This window comes from Zosterops lateralis, assembly GCF_965231275.1.
Source record: "Zosterops lateralis genome assembly, chromosome: 6".
In the NCBI taxonomy this organism is placed as follows: Eukaryota; Metazoa; Chordata; class Aves; order Passeriformes; family Zosteropidae; genus Zosterops; species Zosterops lateralis.
In genome coordinates, this window is record NC_139761.1 from 59,464,915 (window position 1) to 59,482,168 (window position 17,254).

General features: G+C 50.3%; 1 protein-coding gene across 2 annotated transcripts in view; it reads left to right on the forward strand.

The window, feature by feature from the left end:
- Positions 1 to 7,227, forward strand: part of ABTB2 (ankyrin repeat and BTB domain containing 2) — a 112,727-nt gene extending 105,500 nt beyond the window's left edge. The window contains exons 11-16 of one of the 2 annotated variants that reach the window (XM_083862952.1): positions 210 to 315; positions 457 to 559; positions 1,027 to 1,117; positions 2,758 to 2,826; positions 3,227 to 3,340; positions 4,599 to 7,227. In XM_083862952.1, the coding sequence (XP_083719078.1) occupies positions 210 to 315; positions 457 to 559; positions 1,027 to 1,117; positions 2,758 to 2,826; positions 3,227 to 3,340; positions 4,599 to 4,796 (681 nt within the window). In that variant the 3' untranslated portion in view covers positions 4,797 to 7,227. The remainder of the gene's footprint in view (positions 1 to 209; positions 316 to 456; positions 560 to 1,026; positions 1,118 to 2,757; positions 2,827 to 3,226; positions 3,341 to 4,598) is intronic. The other variant, XM_083862951.1, reaches the window with a different exon arrangement.
- Positions 7,228 to 17,254: the final 10,027 nt, after the last annotated feature.

The following is a 17,254-nucleotide window of genomic DNA, read 5'->3' on the forward strand; positions in this document are numbered from 1 at the left end:
TCAAACACACACTTGGGGGAAAGTCTACAGCTCTTTATACCTCTATGACTCCACAGATACTGTCGTTCAGCCTTCATTTAAAGCTTGTCTGTCTGTGGGGAGGTGACTCCTGTAGGGTGCAGTTGCTATAAGCCCCAGGTGAGCCCTGACAGCACGTTTGGAATCTGCTCAATATCCAGTTGCTGATCCCTGTTCCATCCTCCTCACAGAATGATGCCATCAACCAGCAGCTTGCATCCATCTTCACCCACTGCTATGGCAGCAGCCCCATTCCCAGCATTCCCGAAATCCGAAAGATTCTGCCAGCTCGCCTGGGTAAGGTGCTCACCTGAACAGTGAGCTGCTTCTGGGTTGTTATTTTTAATTATTTGTTTGTTTGGATTTTTTTTTCCTGAAAAGCATGCACAATTTAAAAAAAAAAGAAGTCACTTTTATTTTTGTCTCTTTACCCAACAGATCCTCACTTTCTGAACAATAAAGAAATGTCTGATGTAACTTTCTTAGTGGAAGGAAAGCTCTTCTATGCACACAAAGTCCTGCTGGTTACTGCATCTAACAGGTGAGTCACTACCCAGGGGCACAATGAAATTATCCCTGAAATCCTGTTGGGGTAGTTGGAGTGTGTATATCCAGCCATTCCCTGCCTTCCCATTCCTTCTCCCAAGGTGTGCAGAGAGAGCTGCACTTGGTCCAGCTTTCCTGGAATCTCACACTGGCCTGGTGCACTTGCAGTTAGCAGTCTCTTTCTCTGTTCTTGGCATAGTTACAGGGTTTTCCACCTATCACAGGGTGGGATTAGATCAGATCCAGGCAATTTACAGTTTTAAATTGTCCCTGAACTAATCATCATTAAATATCTTGATTTCTGTTATGTACAAATACTTTTTGTTTTGAAGGAATGTTTTGATTTTCAGCGTGTAAAGAACTAGGAGGGATCTTTGCTTTCCCCTTGCCGTTTGTGATGGGTGTGTGACACACAAATACAGTTAATTATTTTCAATTAAATCTCTTTAAAACCATTCCCAGGTTCAAGACACTGATGACCAATAAAACAGAGCACGATGGCCACGGCAGTAAGACTGTTGAAATCAGTGATATGAAATACAACATTTTCAAGGTATGGGACTTGATTCCACTTCTTTATTTCTTTTTCATCTTCTCAACTACTTGGAAGGTAAGACAAACCCAAGTAGTAATATCGTAAGTAGATAATAAGTAATAACATAATTAGATAATGTCACAGGTAGAAATGGAGTACCTCGAAACAGATTTCAGGAGTTTTTTGAAAGTTCCTGCCTTAAAACAGAATCCTCTAGTCTATATTCTTACTTTCTTCCTAGGCAGCTGACTCCTCCATAAAGCAGGAGAAACTAGTCTTCTACTGAAAAGTAGTTTTATACTTCTTGCACACTGTTTTTATACTTTTTATAGTACCATTTTCACGCTCTGCTAAGCAAAAAGTAACTTATTTACAGTAGGTGTATTGCCAGGCTTCATATTAATTCAAATCAGATGATCAGAACTCAGTGGTGTCCCTGTCAAGAACAGCTCAGAACTGAAAATTCTGCTTTGCTTTTATGACATTTCCATATTTAGTGGAGGAACAGGGAGGTGCGAAGTGCAGAATAGGTCACATAGCTGTTTCACTAAAGGGTTGAGGCTTTTTTTTCCTCTTTCTATAAGCAAACAAACCTGATGTGTTGGTCAGCAGTGCTGTTATCTCACTAGAGGGATGTAAGTTGACCATGAGAATATCTTTGTTCTGCTTGTAAGGAGCTGTACAAGTTTTGTGTTGGATAGGTGACATCTAAATTTTGCACCTCCAGCCACAGCAGAGAAGAAAATTTAACTGAGTATTGACACAAGCTTCCTTGGCAGCATTTGTACATCAAAAGGTTTCTAAAGATAAACTTGCTCTTAAGTGGAGAGAGATGAATCAGAAAGAATTGAAACAGTGGAGTATTTCACAGTTTGATGGTAAATACAGTCAGATGCATTAAGGAGAGGCAGGCTCAGGTAGAGTGGGGGATGCTGAGCCACCAGAGATGTGTGTCCTGCTCAGGGCTCTGCTGGGAAGAGCTTTGCTCTCATGTAACTCTGTCACACAAATAAGACAATCTTATAAGGAGCAGTTTTAAGGCAATCTTATAAGGAGTTAGTTTTGTTCTCAGCCCTGTTAGGAATGACAAGCAGAGCTTGCAAGCCCCACACAGCACCCAGGACACTTCTGTTCCAGCACCAGATCCATCCCCTCCCCTGACACTGCTCGGGCTGGGGGTGGGCACATGCAGATCAAAGAGCAGGAGTTGCCTCTTGCTCTTCCTGCAAACAATTAATGCCTTTTCCTCGAGGCCTGGTGAGGGGCTGGAAGCTGATTCGAAGCCCAGCAGGGGAGGCAAGTGGCTGGGAGGTCCCTGGGACACTCAGGCTGGGCTCACTGGCAGCTTCGCGTGTGACCCGCCTGCCAGGCTTCACCAGCCCGGATCCCACACAAGGACACTGGTGTTGCTCAGAGACAGACACACTGTCACCCTCAGCCCAAAGCCCCCAGCAGGGCCCTTTTCAGGGCTCAAGAGAGAAAAGGACTGTTAGAAAGCAGCAATTTGCCATGCTAGGGAGTGAAAAAAACCACCAGTGGATGTGAGAGCCGGCACAGGACGCGATTCCCGTCTGCTCAGGAAGGGGAGCCCAGCCCTCAACAAACAGCCCCTTGTGACTGCAGTGATAACTTCATGCCTGGCCTTCTTCTCATTCCAGATGCTGATGCAGTATTTATACTATGGAGGGACAGAATCCATGGAAATTCCCACCACTGATATCTTAGAGGTGAGAGAGCTTTTTCTTCCAACCCTTGCCAAGTGCACTGGGGCATTAAACAGAGTTGAAAGGCAAAATCCAGGAGCTAACAGCAGGCTTCCATTCAGTCCAGGAGCATACTTAATGCCTAGAAATGAGCTTAAAAATCTCAAAACATCCCTGCTTGGTGTTTCTGTGTGGTGATGACAGAAAGGAGACCAAATATGCTTGTGGGAGGAGCTTTTGCTAGGAGGGGAAATGTGTTAGTCTGTCACTTCAGCATGGAGCAGCCTTTTTGCTGTTCCCTGAGGACTTGGCCATTAAAACAGGGAGTCAGAGACTCTTTAGAGGGGAAATCATCCATCCTATTAGCCTTGCCCAGGCCTTTGAAGCCTCATGATCTCAAGTAGCCTCTCTCTTGTCCCCGTAGCTGCTGTCTGCTGCCAGCCTGTTCCAGCTGGATGGCCTCCAGAGACACTGTGAAATCCTCTGTGCCCAGACCATCAGCATGGACAACTCTGTCAACATCTATAAATATGCAAAGGTAGATCCAACCGCTCTGGTTTTTGAGAATCCCAGTAAGCAGCCTGTGTGGTAACTAAAAACCCTCCTGATGGTAACTAAAACCCCTACATGGGCACCCTCCCTGCAGGTAACTCCCCCCCCAGCCACAGCACGAGCGAGATGATTCTCAGCTCCAGGCTGGAAAGTCCTCCACAGCCCTGGTGTGTTTTCCTGTCCAGAGCAATCATGGATGAAGTGGATGGGGGATCCCTGCAGGCTAGAGGAGAGCTGTCTTAGCAGGCTGATACAGCAACATCAGCAAATCCTGAGGGATTCAGATCCTGGGAGCAGCGGGGGCAATTGATCACAGCATAGCAACTGCAAAATAAACCCTTTCCTAGCACTCCTGCTGCTAGAAAATATTCCTTTCAGCTCCAAAAGGAGCAGAAAGTCTGTTGTGTGACAGATATGCACCTCTGCAGCAAATAACCTAAGTCAGAGGAATACTCTGCCCTTCCTGGAATTTTGCAGGCTCAGATCCCTTAACAAGGAAAAAACTGCACAGAGAGCTGGTAATGATTTTTTTTCTTTTACTGTGTCTGTTATGTCCCACTGATGCTTTTCAATTTCTTTCACATTGGGCTGGCCTGAAATTTAACAGTGTGCAGTAGTAAAATGAGGAAACAGCATTCCCTACTGGCCATTATGTGCTTTTCCTTAAATTATTACTTGCACAAAATTCCCAGGAAGAGGCTGTGTGTTTGCATGGAGCTTTTTAATATTAAACTTGAGTTGTTCTTGTTACTGATCCTGAAGGAAAAGGGGGCAAATCCCAGGCAGAAATCCCCTCATGGTGGTTCAGGAGAGCAACATCTCTGTTCTCCTGTGTTTAGCCCCTGGTTGTAGGGATGAGGCTCCCATCCTGTGACCCGTGTCCTGATTGCCCTGAGCCCTGCTCACCATCTGCCAGCACAGCAGCCTTGTTGTGTGCTGTAGCTCAGCCAAACAGGTACCTTGGCCACCTCATCAGCCAGCTGCTCTGCTGCAGGAAGGGAGAGGGGCTGGAGTGCGGGCCAGCAGCCCTGCCAACAGCAGGCCAGCAGGGGAAGGAATTAAAAAGAGTCTAGATGCCTCCCTGCTCACGCCTGTGCGTGCAAAAAGCACTGGGAGAAATGATCAAAGTCCTGCCTTCAGTGCTTTTTCCACTGTTACTCCTGTCTTTTAATGTTGCCTAAGAGACAAAAAGGAGAAAAGCGTTAGGAATGAGAAGGGGTTAACAATCCTGCTGTCTTCCTCAGATCCACAATGCACCAGAGCTGGCCTCATTCTGCGAGGGCTTCTTCCTCAAGCACATGAGCTCCCTGCTGGAGCAGGACTCGTTCAAGCAGCTCATCTACGGCAGGAACAGCAAAGTGCAGGGCCTGGACCCCCTGAGGGACCTGCAGGCAGCCCTGGCTGGCCGCTTGCACTCCGTGTATGTCACCTCCAGAGTGTGAGGAGGGACCAGCGCTGCCAAACCATGGTGGAGGCGTCGCTGGGGCTGTGTTTGCCTTCTGCATCTTCCTGAGAGTGCCCTGCAACAGGCACCCCCTGGTGCTGAGGGAGAGGGAGCTGGCTTCTCTGTGCTGCTGCTGCCACAGGAATGACACTCACACAAACAACACTGCCCAAACACCAGCTGAGGGTGCCAGGGGAGAATCCCAACTGCAGAGACCGGCGCTGGGCTGTGGAGAAAGAGGCAATTGGACTAAGCCCAGCACTAATACAGGGGCTTAAGTTCATCCACACAGATGTTTTCCCTGTAAAAAGGCTGCCTGGAAGGAGTTTTCCTGATCCAAAATCCCATCCCACGAGCCATCTGTCTGCACACATAGTGCTTCCCCCTCAGTAGTACCAGCACCTGTGTGTCGCAACAGACCGACAGGAACTTCCCCCAGAACTGTTTGCACCTTGAGAGAGGTTTTGTATGTGCAAAGCTGAGTAGAAACTAATACTAACACTGAAGTTACTCACTCTTTAAGCCTAATATGAAGAGTTGAGCTGGGGCAGGGAGGGGGAGAGTTGGGGGTTTGAGTGTTTTTAAATACAGTTTCACTGTACCAGTTGTTTGGATCTGTTTTGAGGAGAAAGAAAAATACAGACTGCCCTTTTGCTGTTGAGGTCTGATAGCGTCAGTCAGTCACTTTCACATTGAAAGCCTTTTTCTGAATGTTACCTGTGAGACCTGACAGCACAAAAGGTACTTTGTAGAAGGCTCAGGTGTAGCAGGAGCTGGCACTAGGCTGAAAAACTGCCCAGGTGCAAAAGTAGCAATAAAAGCCTCCCCTGGCCTCCAAAGAACTTCCAGCTCAGTGGTTTGTTCTCTCTCTGGAGTTGGTTGGGATTAAGTAAAGACCTCCAGCTATTCCCACTGAGCTTTGCTAAGCACCCACCAAAAATCATTTGCCAGGACATTTCCATTTGTTGTAGATGGGTGAACAGGAGGAAACCCAAGTTTTCAGTGGAGAACTACTTATTCCTTATTAGAAATTCAACAATTTATTCCCATTGTACCTAAACACAGTGGAAGGAGGAGGCCCAGCTGGGCCCAGGCTCCAAAGCACAACACAGACACAGTTTGGATAAAGGGATGGAGCAGGAATCGCCAGCATCTCCCAGCAAATCCATCAAAATCTGACATGGCCTTGTTCCTAAAGGATTTGCACAGAGGCAAATTGCATGCATGGATAAGGATTTTTAGAGAGCTGACAGACAGGTTGGTCAGGGCACACTCCCTTTGTGTTTTAGGTACACATCTGCTGAGCACCACCAGCTCCAATAACCCTATTTATTACAGAAAGCCATACAGAGGGGTCAAAATTATCACTGAGAAATGCCACAGAAGGCTTTATTTTGGAAAGTATTTTCAAGTAGCTGCACCAGCTATCTGTACAAATATGTACGTTCCTCTTTTGTTGCTGTAATATTACAATGCTTTGTTTAATTGTACATTAATGTTGTCACTTATGTAAATGTACCAGGATTTTATTAACAACCTAATTTTAAAATACACAGGGGCTGTTATTTATTCTGTTTCTCTAACAGTAACAACAACAAAAAACTGATTTAAAGACATTTATGTGGAAAAGGCTGTTGCAGTTGAAGCATCTTAAATAGGTTTTGGTGTAAATATACCTGATTTTAGGGATACAGAGGCATTCATTTCCCCTTCCTAGGAGCAGCCATTTTTGTGAAGTTAAAAGGTTTAACTTGCATTTTTCCCTAGATGGAGTAAGATTACCTGCTTTCCAGCAGAAAGCAGCAAATGGTAGTGTCAAAAAAACCCTAATTCCAGGATTCTTCTCTGTAGCAGGAAAACCAGTGAGGGTTAAAGCAACCCTTATGCCAGAGGTATTTAAAAAAAAAAAAAAAAAGGCAGCAGGTGATCCTTCCCTTCCCTGTCACCTCAGATCGCAAAGACCAGAAGGGCTCTGGGTGCAGGATTGATGTCAGAGCACAGGACTCATCCAAGAGGTAAGAAGTGTAAGAGCTTAAGAGCAAGAATTTGATCCAGAAGTATTTTTTTTTTCCTCCTCATTTGGAAGCCTGCCAGCACAAACAGTGACTTGTTCTCAAGAATCATGGAATACAAACACCTCAGATTCCCTTTGGAGCACTTTAATAAGCAAGCTAAACAGAAATTCCTTGTGAAACCAGTTGTGCACTGCCTGCATTTTACAGAATGCTGCCTGGGGAGCCTGAGAAAGTACCAGAGCAGTTTGTCCAGATTTGGGGAAGGCACAGAACTCTGCTGGCCATAATGACATCATCCCAGGGAGCAGAGGAAATAAACATCTGCCTGAACAGGCTCGATGACTTCCAGCCTGAAATAAAGCCTTTTTTTCCTCTCTCTCTAATAAGGCTTTGCACAGCAGGCAGGGCCTGGCTAATGCAGCAGCAGCACTCACAGGCCCTTTGCCCTCACCAAATGCTGCCCAGGCAGGCAGACAGTGCTTCCTGCACCTGCCACAGCCAGGAGGACACACGGGGAAGGCAGGAGACTCCCCTGAGGAATGGGACAGCAGGCTCATGGCACAGGAGAGGGCTCCAGAGCTGGATCTGCATCCCCAAAGGGCAGAGCTGGAGCCTGAGGGATCCATTCATCCACAAAATGTTGCACTTGGCGTTATTTGCTCAAGGAAAAGGTAGAAAAAAAGGTGTGTCGTCATGATGATGAAAAATCAGAGCAGAGCAAGAGAAAAGCTGAGCTGGAGTAATCTCAGTGCTGTCTCTATTCCTGCTATTCCAGGCACAGGATTTCACGTGGTGCTCCTCTCCATGCTTTGCTCAAGCAGGAGAAGATTTCCTGTGTCCTTTTAGGCCTCTCTCCATCCCCAGCCCTCACACCCACACAAAGCCCTGCCCAGAAACCAGGGCCCTCACCAAGACAGAACTGATTCCCAGATGCACGGGCCAACAAAAATCCAGGTCTGGAGGTCAAAAATTCCCAAGGGAATATCACCAGGGCCAAATGGAGAGGACACCCCTTCCTCCTGCCCCTTACCCAGTGCTTCCCATTCTGCTCCCTTCTCCCTCTCGCTGCTCTGGGATGTGAGACCTCTCCAGCTCACAGCAGCCTCAGCTTCCCTGTCTCTGCTTCCTCCCGGGACATGGCAGGGATCAGCTGTCTCCAGCTGTCAGAAGAGCTCAGGGCTCTCTGAGCAGGCGGGAGGATTCCAGTGACAAGTAGGTCACATCCCGCCGCCACCTGCAGGGAGCTGCTCAGCCAGACGTGGCTGCCGCATTTGCCTCCAATTAGCCACAGGACCCCATCCATCACTGCGGGCAAATTCTGGGCGTGGGAGAGGAGGGGGAGATCCTGCTGCAAGGGGATCAACGGTCTGGAATGGTCAGACACGGACCTGGAGGGTGTGGGACAGACTGATGCTTCTGGGTGCCGGGATGTGCAGAGCCCTGTCCTGTCCCTGCGCTGGGACCGGCTCTCAGGGCTGAGCTGGCTTAGCCCGGGATTAAAGGCGCGCTCTGCAATTAGGGGCACACCCGGCTCCTTCCGGCATCCCCTGCCCCATCTGTGCAGGGTTTGGAGAGAGGGAATTGTGAGGGTGTTCATCCCTAGTATCCAAGGCTATCTCTCTGCTTGTCATTCCTTGGAATAACAAAACAAAACAAAAAATCCTTTCCCCAGTGCATCAGGATGTTTCCAATCCCCTTTTTGGGGCGGGAAATTCACCTACAAACTGGGATCCTAAGGATTTCCAGGAAAGCTAAACAAGGATGTAGGGATGGGCTTTCAATTAATAATGATTTGATGGATGTAGGAATGGTTCTTACACATTTTACAACTCCCCTTTTTATTCCTGGAAAATTTTTAATTTTTTTTTCCTTTAAAATTTATGTAAATTTGAGAGGGAACAATGCAAAATGAATACTGAGAGAAATCACGGAATCATCATGGAGTGGTTTGGGTTGGAAGCCTCATCTCTGAGCCTGTCCTGGGCTGGCTCCTGCCCATCAGCCACTGGACGTTGCAGCTGGACATGGAAGTGATGGAGATGCTCAGGGAATGCTGGTTGGTTTTTCCTGCCTCTGGCAATCTGGCCATTAAAAGGACTAATTGACCTCTTCCAGCAGGGAAACATTTAAACAAGAGGTGCCAAAAAGAAGTGGAGCTTCTGCACCATGAAATCTGCAAGAATCCAACTTAAATCCCTCCTGGATTGTCACCAGTCCAACTTCCACGCACTGGTCCCCTTGGCCAGGAGTGTCCAATGCTGCTGGAAATGCACTGGCCCAGGATGTCACTTTCATTTTATGCAGGTAAAGACCTTCTGGGTGACCCCCAGTCCCTGGAAGGACTGGACTGGGCTGCCAGGGCACTAATTCCAGCTGTTCTGTTTTTGGGAATAGCACAGGAGCCTTTCCCTTGCCCAGAGGAGCAGCCAGTGTCTCCCTTAGTCCACAAATCCCCTGGATGGAACACAAAGAAAATAACAGGAATATAGAAATTCTTCCCAGTGGGAGTTGATGGTGCTCTGGATTACATTTTGGATTTATAATGTTAAGGGGGGAGCGGGGGTGGAGGGGTTTTTCTCTCTCTCCTGTTCATTATTGTACTCACTGCTCTTGTTGCTCTCAATTCTCGGGGTTTAGTCGGTTGTTTCCTCACCCGAGATTCCAAGGCTGGCTGGTGGTTCGTGTGGGCACGAAGGGAGGGATTTTCCCTCTGGACCTCTGAAGGATTTAGGGTCTGCTGTCTGACTCTGTGTCTCTGTGTTCTGTGCTGAGCTCGGTGCTCGGTGTTCGGCGCGAGAATGATGAGGAGTCTCAAGGTCTTGGTTTTCTGGTTTCTCGCGTTGTTTATTAGTTCTTATCTTACAATTCTCTGTGTCCGGCCATGGTGTTCTCAGCAGCTCGGACACAAGGCGACTCCCCTGTGTCCGGCCATGGTGTTCTCAGCAGCTCGGACACAAGGCGACTCCCCTCCTGTGTCCGGCCATGGTGTTCTCAGCAGCTCGGACACAAGGCGACTCCCCTCCTGTGTCCGGCCATGGTGTTCTCAGCAGCTCGGACACAAGGCGACTCCCCTGTGTCCGGCCATGGTGTTCTCAGCAGCTCGGACACAAGGCGACTCCCCTGTGTGATGGGAGGTCGCTACCTCTTATACAGATAACTACGTACCCATTGTTTACAATTCTATGCCAATGTCTATCACCTATACTAACAGGGTCATTTCTACTTTGATCCAATCCACTGAAACTATTTTGTGCCCACGTCACTGCAGAAGATGGATGCCAAGGGAGAAGAAGAAGAACCCAGGGCACCGCCCTAAAACCACCATCTTGTCCCTTTGCATCTACATTCTAAAAATCCATAACTACAAAATCTTCTGCACAGTGATAACTACACTACTCTCAGTAACACCTTTGTGACTTGCAATTCTTCTCTGTGTTAGATGTTTTTCTCATGGACCAAAATCAAAGACTGTGTCTTCCTGGGCTCTGTGCCCGGCAAATCCCCCTGCACAGACCCCAGACCCTCTTTTTTGGGTCCCAGGCCTCTCTACCGAGGTCTGTGACTTCCCAGGGCGCCCAGAGGGATGCCCTGGACTCCAACACTCAATGTTATTTATTATGTGTTGTCATTAATATTAAGCAATTATATTTGTCTTGTGTAAAAGCATCCGTGACTTACAGGGACAAGGTATTCTGCAAACCTGAGATATTCTAGAATATGTGGTTTTATTGCAAGGGTCGTGGGTAGAAAGGGCCTTCCCTTCAGCCACCAGCCTCGGCTGAAGGGAAGTCCCAAAGAGAGAACGAGAGAGAGCAAGAGGGTATGGGCTAAGAAGAGGGGGGAGAGAGAGAAAGCTGGCAGGGGTCAGAGTGCAGGGGGAAGAGAGCAGAGGTAAGAGCAGGGAAAGGAGAGTGAGGTCCAGAGAGAGAGTGAGAAAAGAGAGCGAGGTCCTGGTTACATTATATCTCCTTTTGTGATGAATATTCTAATTTACAGTGACCAACCAATACAAGACACGAAATCCTATAGAATCTACATACAGCCTATAAGAACTACTATATTACCATGTGTTATATTTTAAACTCTAAAAACTACTCTTTAGACTTTCCTGTTTTGCTACATTGACCTTTGGATCCCTTAGCCAGCAGAAAGGTATTGTTCAATCAAAAGGGATTCTCCTTCAGCTGGCTAGACTATTGTCTTTAGGTTATATAGTAACTAAGACTCGGTATCCTACAACTCAAAGTAAGCTTCCATTTCTATCTCGACTACAGGTTTCACATTTTCAGAATCTTTTGCCAAGCAATCATATTTATAAGGTTTCCCTGATTCATCTTTCCCAACAGTCTTGGTTTCCATTATTAAACTGTTCTGAGGTGGATTTTTGTTTCTGGTCTCCTCCCCATCCCATGGGGGGGTGAGGGAGCAGCTGCTGGTGCCCAGCTGGGGCCTGGCCATGGCCGGAGGCACTGAACCCGATGGACTGGAGCAGTTGCTGGGCTCACAGAGAGCCAGGGCTGCCTTTAAAGGGGCTAATTCAGGCTCCGAGCTTGAAAGCAGAGACTAAATCGAGCATTTTGGAGTCCTGAGAGCAGGCTCCTATGGCCAGAGCTGGGGCTCAGGAACGGGGACTAAATGCTGTGATTGCAAGGCTTGAGGAGGAGAGCAAGTGCTCAGTGTTTGGGCTCACCAGGCGAAACAGGAGTGTGTAGCGTTTTGAGGCCGTGAGGAAAAGCCCGAATGCCGTGTGTGGGTGCTCCGGGCGGGCTCTTTTGGGCAGGGCCAGTCCGTGTCTCGGAGCTCCGAGCGGTGCCCCAGGCACGGCCCAAAGCCGGGCTCCCCCGGCCCCGCCGAGAGCTCCGCAGCAGCGGCTGAGCGCCGGTGTGGGGCGGGCGGCCGAGCCCCGGGGCCGCGCCGGGGTCAGCGCGGGCTGCCGGGAGGGTTCAGGGTTCGGAGCGGAGCCCGGCCCGGCCGAGCACGGGATCCCGGGGGCTGCCCGGAGCCCCGGCGGGTCCCGGTCCCGGCCCCAGCGCCCGTCCCGGAGCGGCTCATGACAGTCCCGGTGCCGGCCCCGACCGCGACCCCGCCTCGGTCCTGCGGGCCCGAGCCCCGCGCCCCGCCCGGCGGGGGAGAGGCGGCACCGCCCGGGACTCCCAGAGACAGAGGCGGGACCCGCCCGCGAGGCCCCGGCGCCGGACCCGATCCGGGCCAGGGGAGAGGGGCGGGGCCGGGAGCGACTGTCCCGCCCCCAACCCGGGCGGGGCGGAGCCGGGGGCGGTTCCAGGGGCGGGCCCGAGGGCTCCGGGGCGGGGCCGAGGGCGGTCTCAGGGGCGGGGCCGGGCCCGGCTCAGGTGCGCGGGGTCCCAGTGCGGCTGCGCGGGGCGGGGCGGAGGTGATTTAATCCCCAGAAAGTGTTCGTGGCGCCATTTGCTCCCTCAGAGTTCCGGACCGGTCTGCTTTCACTGGCGTGGTATAGGAGAGGCTCCCTCTACCCCTCTTTCTCCTGCCCCTATCCTCCTTCCTCTCCCAATCCCCTCCAACTTCTTTCTCCTCCCCACCTCCCTGTCCTTCCCAGCCCCCCTCCTGCCCTCTCCCCACTCCTCAGCCTTCCCTACCCTCTCTCCATCCTCCCCTGCAAATCCCCAACCCCCCCTCCTCCTTTCGGCCCTCTCGCTCCCCTCTCCCCAGCCCGACTCCTTTTTGTTCCCTCTCCGTTCCCCCCTCTCTTTCCGCTCTACGCCTCCTCTGTCCATCATCCCTCCTCCCCACCTGGCCTTTCCCTTCTCCGCTCCTTCTCCCCACCCCACCCCAGCCCACCCCACCCCTTCTCCCTACCCCACCTCATCCCTCCCTGACCCTTCCTCCATCCCCCTGTCCCTCTTTTCCCCGCAGCCGCGGGGCTCGGGGCGCCGGAGAATAAAGCCCAGAGGGCCGGACCCGGCGCCCCCTGCCCTGGCTGGAGCCCCACACGGGGCCGGGCCCGCTCGGCGGGTACCCCTGTGCGGTTCTCAAGCAGCGCCCGACGCCGCCGGGGCTCCGGCTTCTCCCACATCACTGTGGGGGCTCCACGGGGAGGTCGGGGCTGGGGAGCAGAGAGGGACCCCTCCTCGAGGAGGGGGCCCTCCCTGACCCCGACGCCCCCCGGGGAGTCCCCAGTGTGATGTGGGGGAAGCCGTAGCCCCGGCGGTATCGGGTGTTGCTTGTGAACTGTATGGGGCGACCCGCCAAGCGGGCCCGGCCCTGTGTGGGGCTCCGGCCCTCTGGGCTTTATTCTCCAGCGCCCTGAGCCCCGCGGCTGCGGAGGAAAGAGGGAGAGAGGGGTAGAGGAGGGGAATAGGGAGGCAGAGGGGGGTGGTCAGATGTAGATATAGACCCGGCCCGGCTACAACCTCCCCTTCCGAGAGCTGAGGAGCAAACCGCGCGTAAGTCATTTTCGGGGCTTAAATCCCCTCGGCTCCGCCCCGCGCAGCCGCTCTGGGGCGCCGCGCACGTGTGCCGGCCCCGCCCCACGCCCGTAAATCCCAGTGGAGCCACACCTGCTCCGCTTTGGGCGGTGGATTCTCGTCCTGAGGTGCGGTGGGATGGTTGCCCGGAGCGCAGTGCGGAGCCCCGGGCCAGGAGCCGCTCCCGGCGCTGTGCAGAGCTCGAGGCGCTCAGGCGGGGCCGGGAACGGGACTCGGACCTGAGAATTCTAGTCCAGGTCCTGCCGGTGGCTGCTGGGGGTCCTGGCTGGAGCCGTTTCTCTCGGTGGGCGGACTGCGCGTCCCAGGACCCAGCAGGACGGCGGCGCTTCCCTGGAACAGGTGCTGGATCGCGACTGGAAGCGGGCGGTGCGCAGGGACCGCCGGTACCGGCCCCGGGAGCCCCCGGACGCCGCCGCTCCCTCAGCGCCGCCTGCCCCGCGGGGCGCCCCCTGGCGGACACGGAGCGGCGGCGCGAGCGCAGCGCCCCTGGTGCGCGCTCCCGGCCCCGCCGCGGCTCCTCCCGCCCGCGGTCCCCACGGGGATGCGGAGCCTCCCGAGCCCCGGCGTCCCCGAGGCCACCGCAGTGCCCGCTCAACGCAGCGCCCGCCTTCCCCTCCGCCGCGCCCCTGCGGAACGAGCGGCTTTGCAGCGCCGTGGGCCGGAGGAGCCGCTCCGGGGCGGCCGCTGGGGCCGAGCCCGGCACTGCCGCTCCTGCTCGACTGCGCCCGGGGCGAAACTGGGGTCCTGCCGGGGCTGGGGCCGCTCATCTCATACACCGGCCAGCGGAGACATGATAATCTCCCTCCTCTCTCCCACTTTCTCTATGGCTTGCACTCTCTGGGTTTAAAAAGCCAGTGAAGACTGGTTTATTCTTTATTTCCAGTGCATAAGATATCCTGAGTGGGAAAGGACACAAAAGGAGCATCAAGTCGAACCCTTATGTCAATGGTTCATCTGGGGATTGAACCCACACCCTGGCATTTTCGGCACCCTGCTCCAAGCAAGCCCCTCTGAGGTCATGGCAATGTCCTGCCTGGGATGGGAATGCCAAGTGCCAGCAAGGGAATTCCTGTGCCAGTGCAGCTCCTTCTTTAATGCTAATATTACTTTACACACCAGCCCCTGGAATGTTCACGGGTAGAGCTCCAAGGCCAGCACTCCACCATGGAACAACACAGTTGAACAGTTGTGTGACAGCACAAAGCTCTTCCCATAACCCTGATTTCCTGCCCTTTGTAGCATTTCCCTGATGCCTGTAAAAGTGCTTGTGCTACATCCCTTTCCAGGGAGAAATGAGCAAGACAAATCCTAAGGGTTTCCTTGGCCCATGGCCAGAGTTCTTCTGGAGAGTGTCAGGGCTGCTCCTGCCTGCAGAGGGGCATTTCCTGCAGGTGAGTGTTCGCAGCCCAAAATCATCATGGGGGCTGAGGCCAGGGCTGCTTCTCTGGCCCAGAGCTGTATGGGGCCCTCAGTGCCTCCCGCTCACTTGCCAGGAATGTATTGTTATTACTCCAAATAGCCTTGGACTGCTTAGAAACAATGTTTATTAAAAGCCACATCCTTTTTATACCGTGTTTTGGTACAGTTGTACCGATTGGTCGTTTCAGACTGACACATCTTAGTAAACCATCTTTGCAAGTAAATAAGTCTGTTAGAACAGCAGGTGTGAGATTAGAAATTGTTTAGAATATCTTCTCACAGCTCAGTGTGGGAAAGTCAGCATTCCCACAGCCTCAGCTGCTGCCTGATGCCTTAATATTTTTTCCCTGACCACTGTCAGTTCTCACAATTCACCCTTTTGTTTTAAAGGTGAAAGGCAGTGTTTGTAATCTCCTGCAGGGCCCTTGCAGGAAGAACAAGCAGGGCACAGGAAGTCCCTTTAGTAATTGGACAGTTACTAGATAGAACCTCAATCAGACACTGACTTAAAATGATCAAGGAGATTCTTTCGAATTCTTCACAACCACATCCATGCACCAACATCAAGCTTTGCTGTTTATTCTTGCAAGAAGTAATATATAATATTGTGTATATGTATAGTGTATACATAGTAATATATAATATATATATAATCTGCGAAGGCACACCAAAGGCATGTGAGATACTACATGAGGTACAATTACACCCTCTTAGGAGAATTAAGATAAATGGCTCTTGCTTTAAAGTCCAGATAATTGAAACTCAGGGAAAAGTCCATCAGCTGGAGATGTTGATCTTTGACATTGATGAATGTCTTCTTGAATCCTGAAACAAGGAACAACTGAAGAAGGTCAGTAGAAACACAACACTGTGATGTTAGGTGTTAATTGTTGTTACTCAACTGGGATTCGGATTTGATAATTCCTTTTCCAAATTTCTAGTATAAATGTTGCATTATTCAAAATTATCTATTGTCTAAAGTTCTAATATACACCTTGTATTATTCTTAGGGCACTAAGTTTCCCTTTTTTATTTATTTCTAAAAAACCGAGATGTATGACTGTTGTTATACACAGGATAAAACATCAAGGCAAAATAGCACATGTAGGAAACAAACTTCACAGTAACCAGAAATCAGTCAAATAATAGACACAAGCAATATCACATGGGAAATCAAATGATTGTCAGCCACTAAAGACTGCACCGTGAGCCCAGAAATTGCAAACAGCTGATAAACCTCATTTTCAGTGAAGACCTGGACAATGGTCTCTTCTGAAATTCTCTCAGGATAAGGGTGCTTTGAACTCAGCAAACTCTTGGAATGTTTCTGTGACCAGAACTGGAACAGCATCCCAGTCCTGCAGTGTAGAGAAGGCTTCTTACAAAGCCCAAATAACATTTGGAAATCTCAAAAATATTTAAAAGTTATGAGACAGCACTAGATCAAACCAGCGAGCCAGTGCAGAAACTAGCATAAACCACTAGAAAACAAGGAAAAATCCTGGAATGACATGTGTCACACAAAGAGATGACAAAGTATATGAGGAGAATAAGCCAGCCATAAAACAATAATATCTCATAAATAATACTTATTATAAAAGCAACGAACTCACATCATGCCATCAATATATCAGTAATAGCTATCTTAGAGAGTTAACACTTGCCTGAACAGCCATGTGCTTGTGACCTAAAAATGAAACTCGGCAAAACACTGAATTTATACACAACCAATGACAGCTACGATGTAGAAATATTACTAATTCTCCTGTGTTATATGTGAAAAGGCAACAAGCTGCACGTTCTATGTTTCACAAACAGGCATTTAAAACTTCAACTCTATTAACTAGAGATGCCCTAAGAAGAAAAGGGTGGGGGAATGGGGAAGAACCGGGCAAAACTTGAGGCCGCCGTCTCTCTCTAAAAGAAAGATACAGTAAGATTTAAACAAGCATCTTTTAACAAAAATGCAAACAAATCTGTCTTAAGATGAGGAGAGGTGGTGCAGGAGACAACTGAGCAGGACTCAACCATCCTCTTGGCCCTGCAGCCTCTCTCAAGTGACAAGAAAATCACTTTTTGTAACCAAATAAAGTCACTTGCTGACTTTATTACCGTGGCTTTTTGTTTCCACTATTTCCACTGCCATCTAATACTTCTGTTCATGCAGATAACTTCTCATCCTTCAGATCCATCGTCAAGCTACCTAGTGACCAAATAATCCCACCACTTTAAAGGTTGTTCTGCATTTGCTGTACCCACTCTCTGTCTGTGCTGACTCTGAGTTTGTTTTACCACTCACCGTTTTTTTCCCAGTGCACTGATATCTGCTGGCTGCACTAGATCAGGAGCACAGATATCAAGATCTTTCCATATGGAACCCTTTACCAGGGCCAACTATCCAAAAGATTTGAGACAAAAATTGGTGCCAGCACATTGAGCTCACTGAAGTCTGAGCTCTGCCTGGGCAATCAGGACAGTAACCAAAATAAACGATAAACTCAAGTGATTTCTTCACTTCACCCCATGCCCCAGGCCATTTGAAAAATGGTTCAGCTATA